The sequence below is a fragment of the Rhododendron vialii genome, chromosome 1a, assembly GCF_030253575.1.
Source record: "Rhododendron vialii isolate Sample 1 chromosome 1a, ASM3025357v1".
NCBI lineage: Eukaryota > Viridiplantae > Streptophyta > Magnoliopsida > Ericales > Ericaceae > Rhododendron > Rhododendron vialii.
In genome coordinates, this window is record NC_080557.1 from 23,256,112 (window position 1) to 23,275,496 (window position 19,385).

Consider the following 19,385-nt stretch of genomic DNA (forward strand, 5'->3'; position numbering starts at 1 on the left):
ACAGATTTTGTTGTGGGGCCCACCACGGGTCCCATACAAATCATCCGAGCCGTTCATTAAATGTAAAACATTTTTTCAAATGTTCCCGTAAAAAATAAGCTCAATCCAATACCTATAGGTGCTCGATCCAACCATATAACTTTTCATTATCCGAAAATCTGAATGAAAAGTTAAATGGTTGGATGAAGCACCTATTGGTATCGGATTGAGCTTATTTTCTACGGGGACCCTTGAAAAAATGTTTTACATTTAATGAACGGCTCGGATGATTTGTGTGGGACCCGTGGTGGGCCCCACAACGAAATATGTGCATAGATCTGCTGTGTATGTAGCAGGACTCAATAAATAACTCACTTGTAATAGATGCACTAGTCTAGCCATACCAAGTTTACTACAAAATAATTTGCTTAAGTAGCCAATAATTTAAGGTTTTCTCTAAATATTTGAAGACCTTTTATTGAAGTCCCTCTCACAATAACTTGACTTGTGTGATCTTGGAAGTTTAAATAGAAATTTTTAATGAGTCTAAATTCACGTCTTATAGTGATAATAAGAAGAATAACAATAACCACAGTAGTAGTAGTAGTAATAATAATAATAATAATACATTCCCCTCTGTTATCATTTCCGTTAGCACCTACAAGAAATATATGAGTATGTAGAAACATATATATTTTCGTTTTTCTTTTACTCCATTTTCCACCCTTTTCGCTCTTTAGGATAATAATCACCCAGACCCAAAGATAATACTTGGTTTACTCTAGTATGGCCCACCATAACCGCATGTAAACAAACTTCATATCGACAAGGACCTGCTTCTCCGTAGTTGAATCATATAAAAGCCTCTGTAATTCAATCAATCGTCCATTCCAGCAATTATTGGTCCAAATTCTGAAAAGACTCTTGCCAAAATAAAATCTCTGTGGGATAAGATTTTCAACAAAACCTAAAACATTAAAAATACAATATGACGACCAACATTACATGAATTCTTTCAAAATATAATGAGATCCAAAAATACTACGCGAGGAGCCACATAAGAAGCAAAGATATTATATGGAGTAAAATATTTAACATGTCAGCCCATTTATAACAATGCTGCAAAATTCAAAACACAGCCACAAATCGTTACGATGTGCCTCATTCCGCTCCTATGTGAAAGAGCCAAACTGTTCCAAAGAACCAAAACTTGCAACAAAAACTAACCCAGCTTGGTTACCACATCACACCACCTCCTTTAGTGAGGGCTGAAAGTTCTTGTGTATTAACAGCAGCGAGAAGAGTGCAATGAGCAGCGGATTTCTCCTTAAACAGGCAAAGAAATCTTCCCTGCTGATCCTTCCGTCATGGTCGTTGTCAAATAAGTTGGCAAGGTCATGAATCTGCAAATGTAACATTCATCTATTATTCTACACTAGTTAAGTATTACCACGATATTGCCATTGAACCAGGAAGACTGTCGTTCACTCACCTCATATTGCTCCAAGTTTGGAATCGACAGCTTAATGGAATCTCCTAACTGTGCCAAATGCATTCGCCAACCAATATTATACAACTTAAAAGCTTATCCAAGTATAAACAATACTAGGGGTAATCAAAAAATTAAAGAAAGAGACATACTTCTTGCTCTGAAATGTATTGATTTCCATCAGTGTGACACTCGTTGAAGGCAAACTCACAGGCTTGTCTAAATAATGGTTTCTTTAGGACATGAGCTGACCAAAATAGGAACTGCAACAAATAGTTTTTCCATCCATTAGAAAGCAATGCCTTATATTGGCCTAGTAGACAAAATTGGCATCAATAAGCTGGTTTTGTTAGGTTTCTGTCGATTGAAAGGTGTTTCCCTCATGACTTTGTACTTTCTAATAAATTGCTCAGTTACCAGGGGAAAAAAGACAATGATTCATCTGCGCATGTTACATGGACTAGGGTTCATCTAATTTCCATGACAACGACGCAGAAACACTGCAAAATGGTCATGTTTCTCAATATTCTTCCATGATGTAAGAGTAACTGTGTCGACAAGATGCCATCTAATTTCCATGACAACGATGCGGAAACACAGCAAAATGTTCATGTTTCTCAATATTCTTTCATGATGTAAGACAAACTATGTCGACAAGATGTCATACACCATTCATGTATGGTATTAGAAATAATGCACATGTTCTACCGTAAACTTCAATAATTATATACGTTTCTTCTTTATATGTTTCCTAGGTGTACGCCCAATTGTCCACCTAAAAATGTTGACACATTTTCCATAGCTTCACCTTGAGTGGGTAATCAAACATGGAATTTGTCAAAAGATATTTGTTCATTGTACTTACATACCAAAAAAAGTGGGGGAAAATTAGCGTCTTTCTTTTGAGTTTCATGTGCTATCTTTTCACTTTCCTTTTCTTCTCCCCCGGCAAGAAGCAATTATAACATCATCATGACTTTTATCCATGGTTATTTAGGGCGAGAGGTGCAATGGCCTGTTGGGGTCAAGGCACAAGCTGCGGGCTTATAGAAGCGAGGTGCACCTAGGCGAGATAAAATAGCAAAAATGACATACACAAGTAACTTCAAATAACAATAACGAAGACAATAAATTTTAGAAAGTGGACCATTTGCTCCAATTCATCCACATGGCTTCCCAACTCCAATATCTGAACTACATATGACAAATGCAAAGCAAGAAAAAGCAAAAGCCGTTGCCAATTAAGCATGTGTCAAGGTGGCAATTTGAGCACATTGTGTTTCATTTCTACTTTAGGAAAACTAATTTTTTGTAATTGCCAAAGGAACAATTCGATGAGTCAGTTCACCACTATCAAATTCATAACCCTCAGAAACATGCATTTGAGAACTCAAGTCAACCGATTTTATACATCTGCCTTTCCTAAGCCAATGGACCAGCTTCAGCTCTTGTGCTGTCATGAAGAAGCGAGTGCTCTAATTTAAGCAATCGTAAAACCTAAGGATTATGATTTACCCATATATTTTCCCAAAGACAGTAAATAAAGTTTCTACAACTTGAATACCAACATGGAAGAAGCTGATCTCAAGCTGGGCAAATGTATTGCATGCTGGTCTGTCCATTGTGTGAATCCAAAAAGAGCAGTTACATATTATGCATGTTGTATGTTGCGTGCTGCTTGCGCACACACTCTCACACACTCTTAGAGAGAGAGAGAGAGAGAGAGAGAGAGAGAGATGGTTACCTGTTTGAATGTTATTTCACCCCTTTTCTCGACATCAAGGAGCCCAAATATCTACAAAATAGCATAATCTCTATTAGATGGCCGTTAAAATGAAGTGATCAATAACTTCAAAAATATGAAAACTTTCCAAATCAAGTAGATGAAAATTACAATTGCTTTAAACAGTATGCCACAAGCAGCAATCAAACAGACTCCCATAAGCCTTAGATTCTATACAATAAGGCATAAACAATCAATTTCCTAACATATATATATATATATATATATATATCTGCTTTTTTTCAATGAAAAATGTTTTGTGTCTGTCCATCTAGACACAAGGCCTTGCTGCACATCTATAGTTACAAATTCTGATCATTCCTTCACAAAAATGTGTCAACAGCTATGAAGCACGAGCACTGGTATGGCATGTGGGTACAGTACATTATGAGTACGGAAATCCAACAAAACCTAAAATAATTTGATTTATGTACTCAGGACAAGCACACACAGTGACACCCAACTCGACTTGTCTCCTCCCATTATACCTTTGGCAACTTATAATTTACTTTTTAGATATTGGTCAAACTGAAATGTAGATAAACCATGAATTCGTCAAATTTACGATTAAAGATTTTCCCCGCACTAGTAGAAAATGTCGAATCGTGAAATAACTAGTGTCCAAAATTTCACGAACCTCAATTTGATTCTCACTACACATGTCCAGATGCATAAGAAATGTATTAGCATTTCCAAATTGTTACTACATCATCTGCCTATCTGATGGCAATGTTTACGGAGCAGTAACTTCAGAAGAAGGAAGCATGGATTATCTATTAACCAGAGATCCACACATTGACCCAAAGACAAATGGTACGACTGCACACTCCAAAAAATCTACCAAAAACTGATTAGAATACGAAATTTGACATAACAATTTAATCCTGCATAACACAATTTTCCGATTAAATCAGGCAAACTATAAATCTAGCAAGCATAACTATAGTTGAACATGTTTCTCCAGTTCCATAACAAAAGTAAGAAAAAAAGAACAAATTGAGTTGCCAGTCAAAGGTGTTAAAGGAAAAGAAGGGCAAAGAAGGAAAAATAGAAAAGGTCTTTCAGGCACGGTGAGGCCAAAAATGAAACTAGCATTCATATTTTTGATCAGTATGTTACATGAAAAATTATTACACAATACTTCGCAACTGACCCTTTCAGTAAAGCTGCAAGTCTTCAATCTCAGAACCCTGAAGAAGTCATCTATTTTAACATGTCCACTGTGAACAAGTAAAAAAACGTGAGATAAGTTGCATTGCCACTAACTTAAGCACTTATGAATTAGATGCATTTGGACAGCCATAAGAAAGAAAGCATGTCAATGTCAATATACTTTAACCGGGACGCACAAAGCGTGTTTAGAGATTTAATCACCAAATGCGAAATTCAAGCAGTTCCGAACCAGTTCATAAATGGTTCCTTACCAAAGAAATCAGGGCATATATAGAACATTTGCTAAAATTAATGCCCAGACCATACCTGGTATCTGGATTCATGGAAAGAAATGTATCCAGAAAGTCCACAGCCTCCATACTGCTTAAATGGAACATCTGGCACATGAGATGTAGTAACATACTTAATATTAACTAGTATAAAATTCAGATAATACATACACGATACTACCGCAAAACAAATAAAAAGTGACCATTAGTTCAGATAAGGATCAATGGATGGCTTTTATCTCATAAGATCGCATACAAATTATGGAATTCCTATTTCAAAAGCATTTAACAAATGCAGAAATTGTGTGAATTATCCCGTCAATAAAACACATTCAACACAAACCAAGTGACCAAAAGAGGGAAGAGGCATTGCCTAAGACACTTTGTTTGCCATAACAGGTGGGAGACAGCTCGCTAGAGTGCCAGTAAGTAAATATGTTGTATTCATGAATGGAAAAGTAAATTCGCAACTTCAAAATGAATTCCACATTCAACCATTTTTACACTGCCACAGTTATGAAATCAAGATCGGTCACACGGAATAACCCACACCAGATACAGTGTTGGCATACAAATTTATTGAAACTGCAATTTGTGCAATATGGAATCTCTTTTTTCTTTTAATAAAAAGGGGAAGCCGTAGCTTGCTGGTTTTTCCATCATCCACAAGAAATCGAATGAAACCTGTAGCCTGTTGCTAGCTGCAATGATGCAGCTGCAACCATAATGCTTTGTTTGAGAAGAAGCTTCAATCCATATGAATTTCAAGAGAAGAAAAGACTCAGGTTTGGGGTGATAGATGTGGGATTGTGCATAGTGACATCCCAACACAGTTTAACTTTTGCCACTTTTTGTCCCATTGTTTACATCACACGCAATACTAATGGGCGTAGTACTACTCTGCTGAGGTAAGCAACCCCCCACTCCAAGGCAAGTATGATGCATCAACTCAGCGTTTAAAGTGTTTCTTTGTAATAACAAGCTGTATCTCTGAAATACGAAAAAATGCTAGGTCTTCTGCATTTATTTTGACAGAGACCGCGTGGACAAAAATCTTTTCCTAAACCCAAAACACAAACAGTAGACTTTGTGCCCCTCCTTAACTGATGATGATGGAAGAAGAGGTTTAAGCCAAAGTTGCCGATCTCATACAGGTCAGGGTATTGTTATTGGAGTGGTGCAGACTAGAAGCGGTATATTTCGTCACACCGTCTATTAAATATTTAAATAGTATTCTAAGCAAGTAAGTCTTTTTGAGTAAAGTATTAAATAGTATTGGTTAATCAGGATCTGTGGATGGTGGTGGTGATTGGCGCTGTGGATGGCTGCTTTTTTGGCAGCTGGCAGTGGTGGTTGCTGGTGAAGTGTGGTGTTGGTGGCTGTGGGTGGGTTGTGGTGGGGCGGCCTGTGGTGGGGTGGCCAGGCCGTTCTCCGAGGTAGCAACAGGGGCTTGTTCCCCGGGCTCCGGGGACGGTGGTGGCAACGGCCCGTCTCACTCCAGGTGGCCGCGGTTGGTGGTGGGTAGGGTTGCTGTTTAGGCTAGCCCATGTTGTCTCTGGGTTATGCCTTTTAGTTTTTGGGTTAGGGTTTCGGTGTTTTGGGCTTAATTGTTGTATTTGAGTTTTGGGTTTCTTGTGGGCTTTATTGCTGTTTTTTACCTATTTAGACCCTTTTGGCGATCTGGGCTTGGCCCATTGGGTGCTCTGTTGGTTTCTTGCCAACTTGAGCTTTGCTTTGTAATCTTTTTTTTTTCTTATCAATAAAACTTTTTGCTTCACTGTTCAAACAAAAAAATATATATTCACATGTACTGACATTAATACAGTACGTAAAATTAGTTAGTAGCTTTTCCTTTTGCCAAGTAACATGTTCACATCACAAATGCAGTTGAGGTTTTAGAATGATATTAGCTATGAATAGAAAGTAAATACGGATTTTATTTTTTTAATGTTGATAGTAAAATGGTGTCCACAGTACAATCCCACCCCAAAAATTTGCGTCTTCTTTTTGGTATTGGAATACACATGCACGCACACATGCACATACACACAGGGGAAAGGTAATACATTTGTGTCCAATGGGTTTACCTGTATGGAAAAGTTGTACGTGGTTTTTCTTTCATACCAGTTTTGTCCAGAAAATTGCCGGAACAGGCAAGAAACAGTTGGTATTACCGGAACAGTCCAAGACAACATGGTAATTTACAAGGTACAGAACTGAGTGTTGAGTCTACAGTTTTTGTGACGATTATGGAATTTACAGCCCAGTAGGATTAATAACATCTGTTTAAACCCATAGAACCTTATTTTAAATAGATCTCGACAGCACTTCTCTGGCTTTTCAAAAGAGAAGCTGAAAGTGTAGAACCACTCATCACACAATCCCGTGTTACAAGAGCACTTCATTTCTTCTTGAATCTTGAGAGGGAATTGTGTAATAGGAGTATATAAAGCTTGTTTTCATAGTTCCTACGCAAAGATATACCAGCATATTTCTTTTTCTCCGAATGTGTATTGCACGCATAATAGAACTACACACTAGTTTCACCTCAAAATAACGAAAAGGACGAAAAAGATTCTCAATTTATGTTATTAAGTATAGTGCAATAGTATATGACAAAGTTTTCTTTAATGTTAAAATAAAATTCATCGCAGAGAGCAGAGATAATTTCAGCCTCATAAACAATTTGGTCAGCCCAGAGAACAACTAAATGTTGTAAAATACAACTTCAAAATAGAATGGTTAGGACTGTGACATACAAACAATACATTAATTTTTATCCGGAAAGAGACTATGCATACCCATGTGTTCCATTAAGGATTCAACAATTACAGCATGCCTCTCATCTTGAGCAGAATGAGCAGTAGGCTATGTAATGGTGGCATTGCATCTTAGATATGGCTATAATTCGATGGCAAACAAACATACAAAAAAGCAAGATTCATATTCATGAGAATAGTTGAATATCCAAAATTGCGAAGAATTTTGAACAGTAACATTTAACAATGCGGAGATATGAATCTAAAGTAGTTTATGCACATCACAACAAATTTAGTATGTTAGTTGAATAATCATTCAACAAAAAGCTCACCGATTCCACCATTGCCATTTCGACCATATAAAGTCTGGGGTTTTCCTGCATAAAAAGGATGATTGTCAATACCAAAAGGTAGAACAATACCCTATGAGACCCAAAGAATTATGCAACAGTAGACTGTAGAATAAAGAAAATGCTCCGGATATTCAAAAGAATATAGCTTTATTGATTATTAGAAAATGGCATACATACAAGTTCATTCAAAATTTTGACGAAATGGTGCGTTCAAGGAAAATAAGTTACATGCATCATTGCACCCTCAGGTAACATTAACAGTTCATTGGCCAAAAGCCCTCAAACTTTGTTTCAGGGCTGAAATCAAGTTGCCGTGACAGAACCAGAAATCGCCAACAGAAACAGAGCAATCATGCAAAGAACATAGAATAGAATAGTAGCAAAACAATCCCAAAAAGAACATAAGAAATTTAAGTGGTTCTGCTAAAACCCAATGTCTAAACTTCAAAGATTAGCAGAGGAATCTCACTACTATAAGCAGAGAATACAATGATTTAGGATGTCCAATAACTCTCATTGGAAAAGCCTAGAGCCCTCAAATAACTCTTTAGATAAAAGAAACCTACGATAGAGAACCAGGTCAAAAGATAAAATGATATCTGTGAGTTGTCAATCGGATACAATTCAGAAAAAATACGAAACAAACTCACTCCACAAGCACATTACTACATGGATATAGTACAGGGCAACTAATGCATACCTACTAGCAACAAGAATAGTAAAAGGCGCTACGAATGGGGCAAGAAAAGTTTACCTGTTTGGACTCGGAAGCTTTTGCAAGCAGCATAAAGTCTCCATAGGAATAAGATGTTTTCATGACATTAAGAGAAGTAGCAATAGCATGGCCAGTCTGCACATTTCAGTCAGGTTGAAGTGATAACTTTTAGTCCAATAATCTAGAAAAACAACTTGACGAGCATGGTATATATACAAGGCAGCTCACAAGGAAAATCAAGAAAGATTCCACATGAAGTGCATCTGTTACAGGATCAACACGATAACAAAATAGCAATCCGCTACATATACCACCTTAAAAAGAAACACCTAAAGTAAAAAAGCAAGACAAAGAAAGCTGCCACAAAAAGCATGGAAAATTGAAAAAAGTGCAAAGGCTAAGAAGAGCCAAGCAGCAAAGATTTTTTGAAGTTACATAATACCGTGATGGTGAAAGCGTTAAGTGTACTTGTGCAAAAAGGCTGAATACAGCCTAGGTCCAAAGCTAAGTGTGTGCCTAAAATAAAAATAGTTACTCTTGAGGAAACTGTAAGAAGGTTGTAGGGTGCAAATTTACCAAAGGCTTATTCTGTTACTAAAACTATAATGAAGTGATCTGCAAATAATTACCGATGGATCATACGACCATCAACTTACCAACTAATCATACTATATTCAAATATAGTTTGCATCTAATCCCTCTTGTGCTTTTACAAAAACAGTCACAACTAATGATTTTTTTATAGACCTGGTAATAATGATGTACGTGGTTTAAATAAAAATATACTCAACCAGCAAAGACCAAAAAGCACTAGAATGGTAATTATTGGCATCTATGCCTAACATAAGAAATGCATGCAAGCCTAGAGTGAACAAACAAGCTACCAAGCTGCGCCAGATTCCTTTAATTACATTCATTAACTTCTATTTCTCCTTCTAAAGCTTTTTCACTCCGAATTAGCGTTTCCATGTATGTCGTGTTACTCGTGTATGAAACCACGACATAGGTGTTTGTACAACGATATCAAGGGCCCGGCAATATAATTACGATCTAATCCATTGTAGTTATTTGTCCTTCTATATCCAACTATAGCCCGTAAGATTATTAAAAACAAAAGCGCCAAAAACGTGCATTAATTGCGCTTTTCTGAATGTGCTTTCCTTTAACTCCGAAAAGCTCTAATGTTATTCTGCACTAAGGGTGCTTTTACCAACACTGTGCAACTCACATATAAATCATAAAAGCTGGTGCTCATGCAGTTGAAGCTTTGAACCGAATTAGATTTGGTACCATGTGGCATTCTTTTGGAACCAAGAGCAAACAAACCATGAACGCAAAGCTTTTGACATAGAATGATAGTTCAAGAGCATAAACATATATACTGACTATCCATAGACAAGGATGAGATTGACTGGTGTTTGTAGACAGATGCAGTAAAAAAGGAGAATTGCCACCACGGAAACACAATTACATAATCTCTTAAAGGTCAAATGCCTCTGCATTCCATATGAGACGAAGCCTAGGAAATAAGATAGTGAGTGAACCAAGCTTGTGTATAACATCTAGCACAGGAAGGAAACATTGAGTGCAGGGACAAGCTTAATGTCCAATATAAATTTAAACCAAAAGGCAGCAAAAATAAATCAAACATTGTGAACTCACCTTCTCAGCAAAACGGACTGCATTTTCCTTCTGATTTTTGAGGGTTGAAATAACAGGAAGATACTCAACCTGCACGATTTCATAAACAGACTCAATCAACTTTGTACAAACATACAAGCAGTGGCGGGCCCAGAAATTTGCATTAGTGGGGGCACATATTAGTTACAACAATGAAATCATTTTCATAAGAAGAACAGTAGTTAATTCACTCATCATTTCGAGTTGTTATTCTTGTCTTGTTTAAGTAAACTTAACCCATACGTTTATAACTCCTTAAATTAATGCATATGTTTTGTCGGTAAAATTAGAATAATACATACTGGTGACTACATCTGTGACTTCACCTTATAATTAGCAGAAGGGGTTGTGTTTGCACAAAAAGAGGGTGTGAAAATTTAGCACTCTAAGAAATAGTCTGACATATATGCAGATAAAGGGAATTTAGAGTAGGTATAATTAAAATTTATAAGGTGTTAACGTAATTCTACAAAATTGAGTGGGGGTCGTGCCCCCACAGGCCCCTAAAATGGTCTGCCCCTGCCCAGAAACGGGCAGAAACCAAAATTCAAATTATATATGTGGTTGTTCTCATTCATTATGCATACGTAGCTGACATATCATAAGTGAAGTCTGCCACGATCTATGCAATACAGACAAACGCATAAGGTCCAGATTCAGATTCTAGCCCTAGGATAATATCTGCAGGATAGATAGAACCAACTACAGCATTTTCCATGATCTTTGGCAGCCATACCTAACCTAACAAAACCAAATCGAGCCTTTAAGTAACAACCAATTGGGGTCGGTTACATGAATCCATATTCTCCATTGAGCTCTATCGAGGCATCATGTAACCATAATATTCAAAGAAAACCCATATACTTTCAAACTACCGCCTCTCAATTTTGGTCTACCCCTCCGCTCAGTTTCGAACTACCGCCTCTAAGGTAACCATATCAGTCCTCTTAACTACCGCGTCGGTCAATCTACCATAGACTGAAAAGGCAAAGTAGCTATTAAGAGTCAAAGTAGGTGTTTATTGTACCATTCATAAGTTACTTTGACTTGTCAAAAAAGTTACCAAAGTAAATAGATCGGCTCCAATTAGCAAAGTCAATAGGATGGCTCCCATAATCAAAGAAACCTACCTCTCCCATTTCAAAATTATTCAACTCCGTCACACGGAATGATGTCGTATGGAGAAAGATAATTTGTGACATGAATGTGCGTGGGCAACTGCAACTCTAGGTACCGTAATAAGAAAGAAAAAATAATTTACAAAGTAATTAATTTTGCGAACAAAGCCCTCTTTGACTCTTTGTTATATTTCTCTTTCAATATTGAAGAACCATAGGTGCATAAGATTTCGAAGGCGATGAGTTAGAATGTGTCTCGCAAAGGTGCATTTTATCTGTTGTTTCACTTTATGCCTCACCATCTTTCAGATAGCCTGACACTCTAATATTGTCTGGGCATTTCCGGAGCTTTGCGGTTCATTTCGATTTAAGATTTAAGTGGACCTCACTTATCTTCGCAAAACTTACTCAGTGCAGAAATAAGATATAACCAAAAGTTAACTACACTCAAATTTTTTTCCTCTAAGTGGTGTTGTAGATACTTATGTACTGAAAGAAACAGCACACTGACTTTCAGCATCTAAGAATTAAAATCTTCTATGTTAAAACATATTACATTTACGGCAAGGTATGAACCACCAACCTACCAGATTTGACACATTGGTCTCGAAGTGCAAAAACTAAGGGAAAGTTACAATGGCTAATACAAAGACTAGATCTATCAGCCTGTTTACTGAAAAGAGAATATCAGAAGCAAACCTAGTTTACAATGACAACTTTGTCTCATAGTTTTTTCCAAGGAAAGGTTTACGGAATGAACAAAATATCAGGATAGAGAAAATACTCTCCTGAAAACCAGCGTAGTTCTTTCTAGGAACTGAACCCACGCACCCCGGGTAGAAAAGAAAAGAAAAATGACAACGACGTGGATGGAGAACTCAAGAAAGGTTATGAAAGTACTAAGCCACTTTTATTCTATATCGCAAATCACAACGATGTTGTCTCCATGCAAAGAAATTTTGCTGGAATTGTTGAGATAGGTTGGATCGATGGCTTTGTGTTGATGGTGCCTTTGAAAAAAAAAATGTCGCTAGTAATTAACATGACTGGAAAGAAGCGGAAGAGTCATATCTGCACTTCTACAACTAACCTTTCATATGGCCATCTAAATCAGAAACCATATAGTAATTGGGCATTGCTAAACAACCTTGATATATTTTCCATCACACCTTTTTCTCAGATATCCCCAGAAAAAAAAAAAGAAAAAAAGAAAAAGAAAAGAAGACAAGCTAAAGCTGCTAAACTAGATTCCCATAATATGCAAACTATGCAATCAATAAATAAGTAATTGACCAGCTAGAGTGACTGGAGCTGGGGGAACTACTTTGGCCATGGCATACCTCCATGAAATTGTGAAACTGGGTGAACATTCTAAACATGAGCTTCGCCAAAGCAATATTTCCCCTGAACAAAATAGCAGGCCAGCTGAATCAAGTTAGATAAGACATTTCAAAACACAACAGCAATGTTTCAGATAAAGGAAATTCCTACCAGGATTGATCAAAGTGTACATAAGGATAACGAACAACCACCGGCTGGATTGGGTAACCAGGGATAAATGCTCCAAGTTGGAAAGACATAAGGAGTCTTCCATTTGTTGTCGTTCCCTCAGGAAATAGAAGCAAACGAGGAAATCTTCCAGAAGAAGCCTTTCTCTGTATTCAGATCCTCGAAAGCACATATCTGTATCAAATTGCTTATAGATTGAAGTCGTAATACTAGCCATGCGACAAAAAAAAAAAAAACTAGCAACCATAGCTATACACTCGGTCAATGAATTCGACAATGTCATGCTCCAGCAGTTTGGGGTAAAAAAGCAGGAATCAAATGTCGCCACCACAAAACAACTCAAAAGACAAGCCTCATCCAGTGCATGATTCAGCCACTATGCATCCACATGCATAGGGCTGCAAATGAACCGAGCTATTCGCGAACTGCTTGAGGCTTGACCCAGTAAAGGCTTGTTCAGGCTAGATTCATCTATTAAACAAACCGAACCTGAGCCTCAAATTGAGGCTCCTTCATAAATGAGCCAAGCCTAAGCCTAACAGCATTTGGCTCGATTAGGATCACGAACATAGAGTATATGCATATAATGAAAATTCATGTATAAACTTATACATGTACAAGGTAAATAAAAAAAAATTATAACTTGTCTATATGGATAATTTTAATAATTTACAATATGTATGAACTTATTTATGCACATCAAAAAATTTATTTGCAGCTCTAGACCTATATGCATGCATAAATATATGATTTCTCTTGCTCTTTAAGGCTTGTGAACAAGCTCGAACTCGACTCAAGCCTAGGCCAATTCTGCTCGAACTCAGTTCGTCTAATTTTCAGTGAGCTCAAGTTCGCTAATAACTTAACAAGCCAACCTGAACAGTCTAAAGCCCTGCTCAATTTGGCTTGTTTGCAGCCCCACACACCGTTGTTGCAACATATACCCACATACAAGACCATGTGCATGTGCAAATAAATTCTCATTTTTTGTCTACTGTCTACAGATACATGTACACAATAATATCGGTGTAAATCAATTTCTGATTTTGGAGTCAGCTCTTACAGCAAAGAATACACGATCAATTTCTTCTAGACATTTACAAATTGTAACCATTATTTCAGTTACAGATTTCACCCACTTATCTTGTGAATGAGCTATGTTAGAATTTTCTGAATTTCTCACCGACCATATGTATTCCATGCCCCCCTTACATATTCTTAGCTTCTGACTTTGGCACAAAACTATCATAGTTGACACATTACATGTGGATGGTTGATTTCTGGCAGTTGGCGGTGCTGCACATGTTATGGTTCCTTCATTTAGCCACCCAAAATTTCCTCACTAACAAGAATTATAACCATGGAAACGGAGATATCTAGCAAAACCAGATGTAGATAAAGTTCCGATATCACTTTCTAATCTATCCGTGAAAATACAGGCCAGCTTTGAAACTATACAGTTCGATTCATTGAGGATTTGTGCAGACAGCACAAAACACTAGCTTTTGACATGAATGTATGATATTCATTCATTTGATTAAGTATTGCATATTTGGTGGTCAACTGGCTTAAATTAAACTAAAAATTGCAGTTCACAATAGAACAGAAATTAGACGCTTGAATTTTACCACGCAAGCAGAATGCAAAGTTAAGCAACCAAAGACAGATGATTTTGTCATCATGATTAAAGTGATTAATAACAGTCAACCGCTACAACGAAGCAAGGACCGAAACGACAATTGCTTGTTAAATCAGGTTATTACCCAGAATGACTAGAAGAACTAGTGTTGGAGTTCAGCAAGTGAAAAAGAAATAGAATGAATTGATAGTGAAGAAACAGAACTTCATTACCTTTATTTCACTAACAGCATGCTTCCTTGATGATGGGGAGAACCTATTAACGTATATAACCTAAGAACACAGAACAATGAGAAAAGGAAAGATAGATAAATGAGATTGTTAAATCAAATGCACATAACTAAATCTGAAAACCAACGGCACTAAATTCACCAAGCGATGTCATTAAGCATCAACAACAAAATAAATGATCTTATTATGCAGAATCTTAACAAGATTACCTGCATTGCTCTAATAATGGTCCCAACAACAGGTATGGAATCATGGGACTCAGATGCAACAATGGTGGGAAACAATTCGTAGAAGAAGAAAATAGGTTCAATATAAGATACATGATTAGATACAACAATAGGAGCAGTCTCCCTCGGAGCAGGTCTTCCTCTACGTTTTATCCAATGGTAGCTGCAACATCCAATGATGAAGTTGATCAAAAACAACAAAAGTAGTACAGGAACCAAAGTATCAATGAAACAGCCTCCAATTTGAAAAAAAGAAAGAAAGAAAGAAAGAAGGGACCCAGTTGGAAAAACAGAGTATATACAACCGACTATAAAGAGGGGAAGATTACAATTAACAAGACAAAATGATAATGAGGCATCATTCCAGTACGGATAAGTATACAATGCTTCCTACCAACCGCAACCAAATAATATCCTGACCACATGTTTACCATTCCGGTTAGGTTCAACGTGGCGATGCCCAGGGCAAGTTCCCAGGTTGCGAAAGAAAGAAATAAACACTGCTAAAGAGTATCATTTGAAATCATATATACCTTCAAAGCAAGGGATATTACCATTCCAGACTGGTAAACATCTTCTTTTCCATTAAACCCAATGCTTCAATAAGCTAAAGCCATGGATGCATCCATCACTTGTGGTGGCACTAGTACAGTGAGGAATAGCACAAGGAAGCATTCACTAATACATCTCCCATACTCAAAGAAAAGGAAAAGAACAACGGTCACAAAACAGCCAACCCACGTTGAACAGTACACTAGGCTCACTTTGGTTTGGTTTCGTTTAATGCCCAACTAAAACTCTTCCACCACCGATTTGGTCATTTGGAAATAATAGTAATAATTATAGCTGACTAGATAACACTTCATCAAGTGTTAAACCTTACCGAAAACTACAGTAAGAAATATCCGTTCCATATATTAGTTCCCAATGCATAACCTGTTATTCCAACAACCTAAACCTCTTTAGTAGTTGATACATGGAATTCAAAGAGCATTTTCTCGAATTGAGGACAACCAACTTCTTACATGCAGCCAATTGTGACCCTTTTTCCAATCATAAGCCCTTCAACCTTTCATCTCCTATCGAAACCTACACATTACTGTGCATTTGTGCATTACTTTGTGTTCAGAGCACAAAATACCATTCCTATGCAGTCTTCCAACATCACCTCCATCGAAGTTAACCATTCTAAAAGCTATGGTTCTCGGCACTAGAAAACATTACATGCGAAGAACAGTGCAAAATTTCTGTCACCATCAAGACTGTCCACCTACCATACTCAACAATTTCGTTTCTCCCCACACCACAAAAAGATACTACTAAACTAATGAATGAGAATCTTCTGATTGGATTGTGAATAAGAATCTTCTGATATGGCCTTTTATTTTGGGGAGCATCTCCAAAACCCAGATCTTAGTCTTGAAGGATGAAAATATCATTGTTTACTCAAAAAGCACATTTAGAGATTCTTACTATCCATTCAAACTCCAACCACAAATGATAACCAAAACTCAACTGCCTCTCTCACCTTCCCTATAAAATTTAGATTATAAAATTTTCAGATACTTATCAAATATGTCAAATATAGATTTTACAGGTATCGTTGATACCTTCTTAATGGTGCTGCTTTTATGACAGTTTAATCAAATTATGGAGAACAATTATCATAATTTGAAGGGGTCTTCACATATGAAGAACCAAAATGGAATATTCATTTTGAAGAGTCAAAATGAATTATGATTGGATAGGTTCCATTCGTTATGTTGGAGACTTGAAGTACGGTTTTGAAGGAATAAGCTTCGTTAAGGGCATCTCCACCAGTTATTCAAGTCCTTGCCCGAACATTAATTTTTTTTTGGGAAGTGTCCTGGCTCAAACTTGAATTGGAATGATTACAAAAAAACCCAAGACCCCCCACTCTTTGACTAGACAACCTCACTCTTTCCATTACTCAGAATTAGTCAATGCTTCTTTCACCATTGTCCAATTTACCACTCTGGCATTTATGTATTTTTTACTTAAATTTAAATCCAAATATTCACATTGAACTGTCTTTTTTAGCTGTAATCGCTCGTACACCCAATTGACTTATCCACATCTTGGCCCACAAAATCCTATCTCATCCCAGGCCTTCCCCTTCTCTCCTAGAATTTTGAATGACAGTAATTTAGTTCTATTTACTCTTGCATCTAATTGCCTACGTGTTATGACCAACATACAGAGAATTTTAGTTCTAGCATGCGTTTGGCCCCATTCAGATGTATTGAATTCTTCTTTCTTGAATAATTAAAATTAAAATTCCGGTCAAATAACTTACTATAAGTTAATCATTTATTGTATCAACCAACTAGAGATAGCTTAGTTGGCCATGACTCTTGCATCTAGTGATTAAGAGTTCAAGTCTCCCGACCTAAGTGTGGGGGTTATTCGCTTAGATAGGCTTTTCGTTTCTCTCTTTGTTTTTTCTCTTTGGTGTGCTTATTTCTTGTATTGGTTGAGTTGTTGGCCTTGGTTATCACGTGGACTTCCATAATTGACGTAGTGTCCCTTTGTACTTAGTAATTCATTCATGATGATGTAAATCTTCTCTACCAGGAAACGTAAGTAGTAAGTAGAATGTTAGTTGTTGACTTACCCAAATGAAAAGAGGATGCACCGAGCACTAATCCGGGTGACCCACATGAGCCTACACCTCCACTTAGGCATTGGATTCTGCTTATCCTTCCAACCTATGGAGCACGGGTACCGGTACGCGGTACGGGTACGGTACGGGTACGGGTACGGGAAACGGCAAAACCCCAAAAAAGTAGGGTACGGGTACGGCGGGGGTACGGCATATATATATATATATATAATGTTTTTCTATTTTTTATTGCATAAAATGAAATATAAACCCATTTTACCAAACAAAAGCAAAATCAGTTCAAAATATGCATATCTATTAGTATTCAGAATTTCCGATACATATATACATATACATTACACATGCATACATTCGTACATATATACAAAGAGAGATTATTTCGATCGATAAAAAAAATATACAGAGAGAGACGAAGAGAAGAGAGATGGAGAGAGACAGGGACAAAGAGAGAGAGGTGTTTATAAATGACAAATAAATTACATAATAAACCCACATTTTATAATTATTTACAAAAAAATCCCAGAAATTTTGAAAAAATTTCATTTTGGGCTAAAACGTACCCGTCCCGTACCCTTGCCGTACCCGTCCCGTACCCTTGCCGTACCCTTGCCGTACCCGTGCCGTACCCAAAATTACCAAAAGTACCCAACATAATTTTGCCGTACCGGGTACGTTTTTGCCGTACCCACGCCGTACCCGTACCCGTACCCGTACCCGGTACGGGTACGGCGACATTTTCGAAGTACCCGTGCTTCATAGCTTCCAACCATATAAAGCAAACTTTGTAGCCAAATACCCAACCAACAAAGACAACCCAAACAACAAAAGCCTCAGTATAGCAATGGGGACGCAAACCAAGATCTTCAACCACTCGTAAACCCCTTCAATCCTCGGCGTGTGGTTGCGGAACGGGTCAATTGTGCACGTGGGCGGCACGTGGATCCTACTCGCACCAAGAAACTCAAACGGGTTCTCTATCCCTAACTGGATATTGTTCGTTTGGCCATTTTGGTTAGTGGGTCGATCTGGGAATCGTTGATCGGAGCAGCCATCGCCGTCGACGGTTATAATTAGTTGGGGTTCATCGGACGGCTGGGAGAGGCCGTGGTTGGATAGTAGAGGGGTGATAACATCGTGGTCCGCCATTGTTGGAAAGATTTGGGTGGAAAAGGAGGGAGAAGCTGCGGAAGCTTTGAAGCCGAAAGTTGGACAGGAGGGGGGGAAGTGGATTTATGGGAGGAATATTACTATTGTACTGTGGGTCCGAAACATTTGCGGGTTGTCTGCATTTGTGGTGTGCTTGGGATGGATAGTCGGATGGATTTGTTGCATAGCTAATTAATGACCATAAAAAATTAGGGCCACGTGCGTTGCATGGTGGAGAAATCAGGTCCATGTTATTTGTGGTCTCAAAAAAAATAAAAAATTTGCCGAAGGCTGTCAACAATTTTAAAGTAGGAGTAGTACTGTAGTAGAAAATTGTATACATGAGCTTTAATCAATTTTTAAGCAGTAAAGCTACACGTACAGCAAGTGTTGTACAGCAGTCGTGCACGGATTGCTTTTGCACCAGTCTTGGGTCCCACAAAGATAATCGGAGTCGCTCATTTTGTTCAAAATACTTCGTTTAGGGTCCCTGTAAAAAAATTACTTCAATCCGATATCGAGAAGGGTGTTTACGAATCATCCAATTTTGCTTCAAAATTTACCTCAATCCGATATCAGGAAGGGTATTTACGAATCATCCAATTTTGCTTCAAAATTTTAAATTTAAATAAACGAAGTATTTTAAACAAAATGAGCGATTCCGATCATCTT

General features: G+C 37.5%; 1 protein-coding gene across 2 annotated transcripts; it reads right to left on the reverse strand.

Annotated features, from left to right (window-relative positions):
- Positions 1–908: 908 nt before the first annotated feature.
- On the reverse strand, positions 909–18,851 carry LOC131323177 (lysophospholipid acyltransferase LPEAT2-like). Of its 2 annotated transcripts, XM_058354864.1 has the most exons (15): positions 18,335–18,851; positions 17,559–17,652; positions 14,906–15,086; positions 14,679–14,738; positions 12,810–12,973; positions 12,659–12,722; positions 10,183–10,251; positions 8,560–8,655; positions 7,785–7,829; positions 4,731–4,801; positions 4,405–4,471; positions 3,213–3,263; positions 1,621–1,731; positions 1,472–1,519; positions 909–1,382 (listed from the first exon to the last, which is right to left on the reverse strand). In XM_058354864.1, exons 1-15 carry the CDS (start codon positions 18,711–18,713, stop codon positions 1,224–1,226), a joined length of 1,659 nt encoding a protein of 552 aa, XP_058210847.1. In that variant the 5' UTR covers positions 18,714–18,851; the 3' UTR covers positions 909–1,223. The 2 variants fall into 2 exon arrangements, with proteins under 2 accessions (XP_058210847.1, XP_058210852.1); XM_058354869.1 differs by lacking the exons at positions 909–1,382; positions 1,472–1,519; positions 1,621–1,731 and adding an exon at positions 2,924–3,082.
- Between the last annotated feature and the right edge of the window lie 534 nt (positions 18,852–19,385).

Bases quoted from the DNA above. Each gene is read 5' to 3' on its own strand.
- LOC131323177 (XM_058354864.1), bottom strand. From the start codon at position 18,713: ATGGCGGACCACGATGTTATCACCCCTCTACTATCCAACCACGGCCTC. The intron at 15,087-17,558 runs GTAAGTCAACAA...TGGATGTTGCAG, and splicing joins TGCATCCTCTTTTCATTTGG to CTACCATTGGATAAAACGTA. The intron at 1,383-1,471 runs GTGAGTGAACGA...TTACATTTGCAG, and splicing joins CAAACTTGGAGCAATATGAG to ATTCATGACCTTGCCAACTT.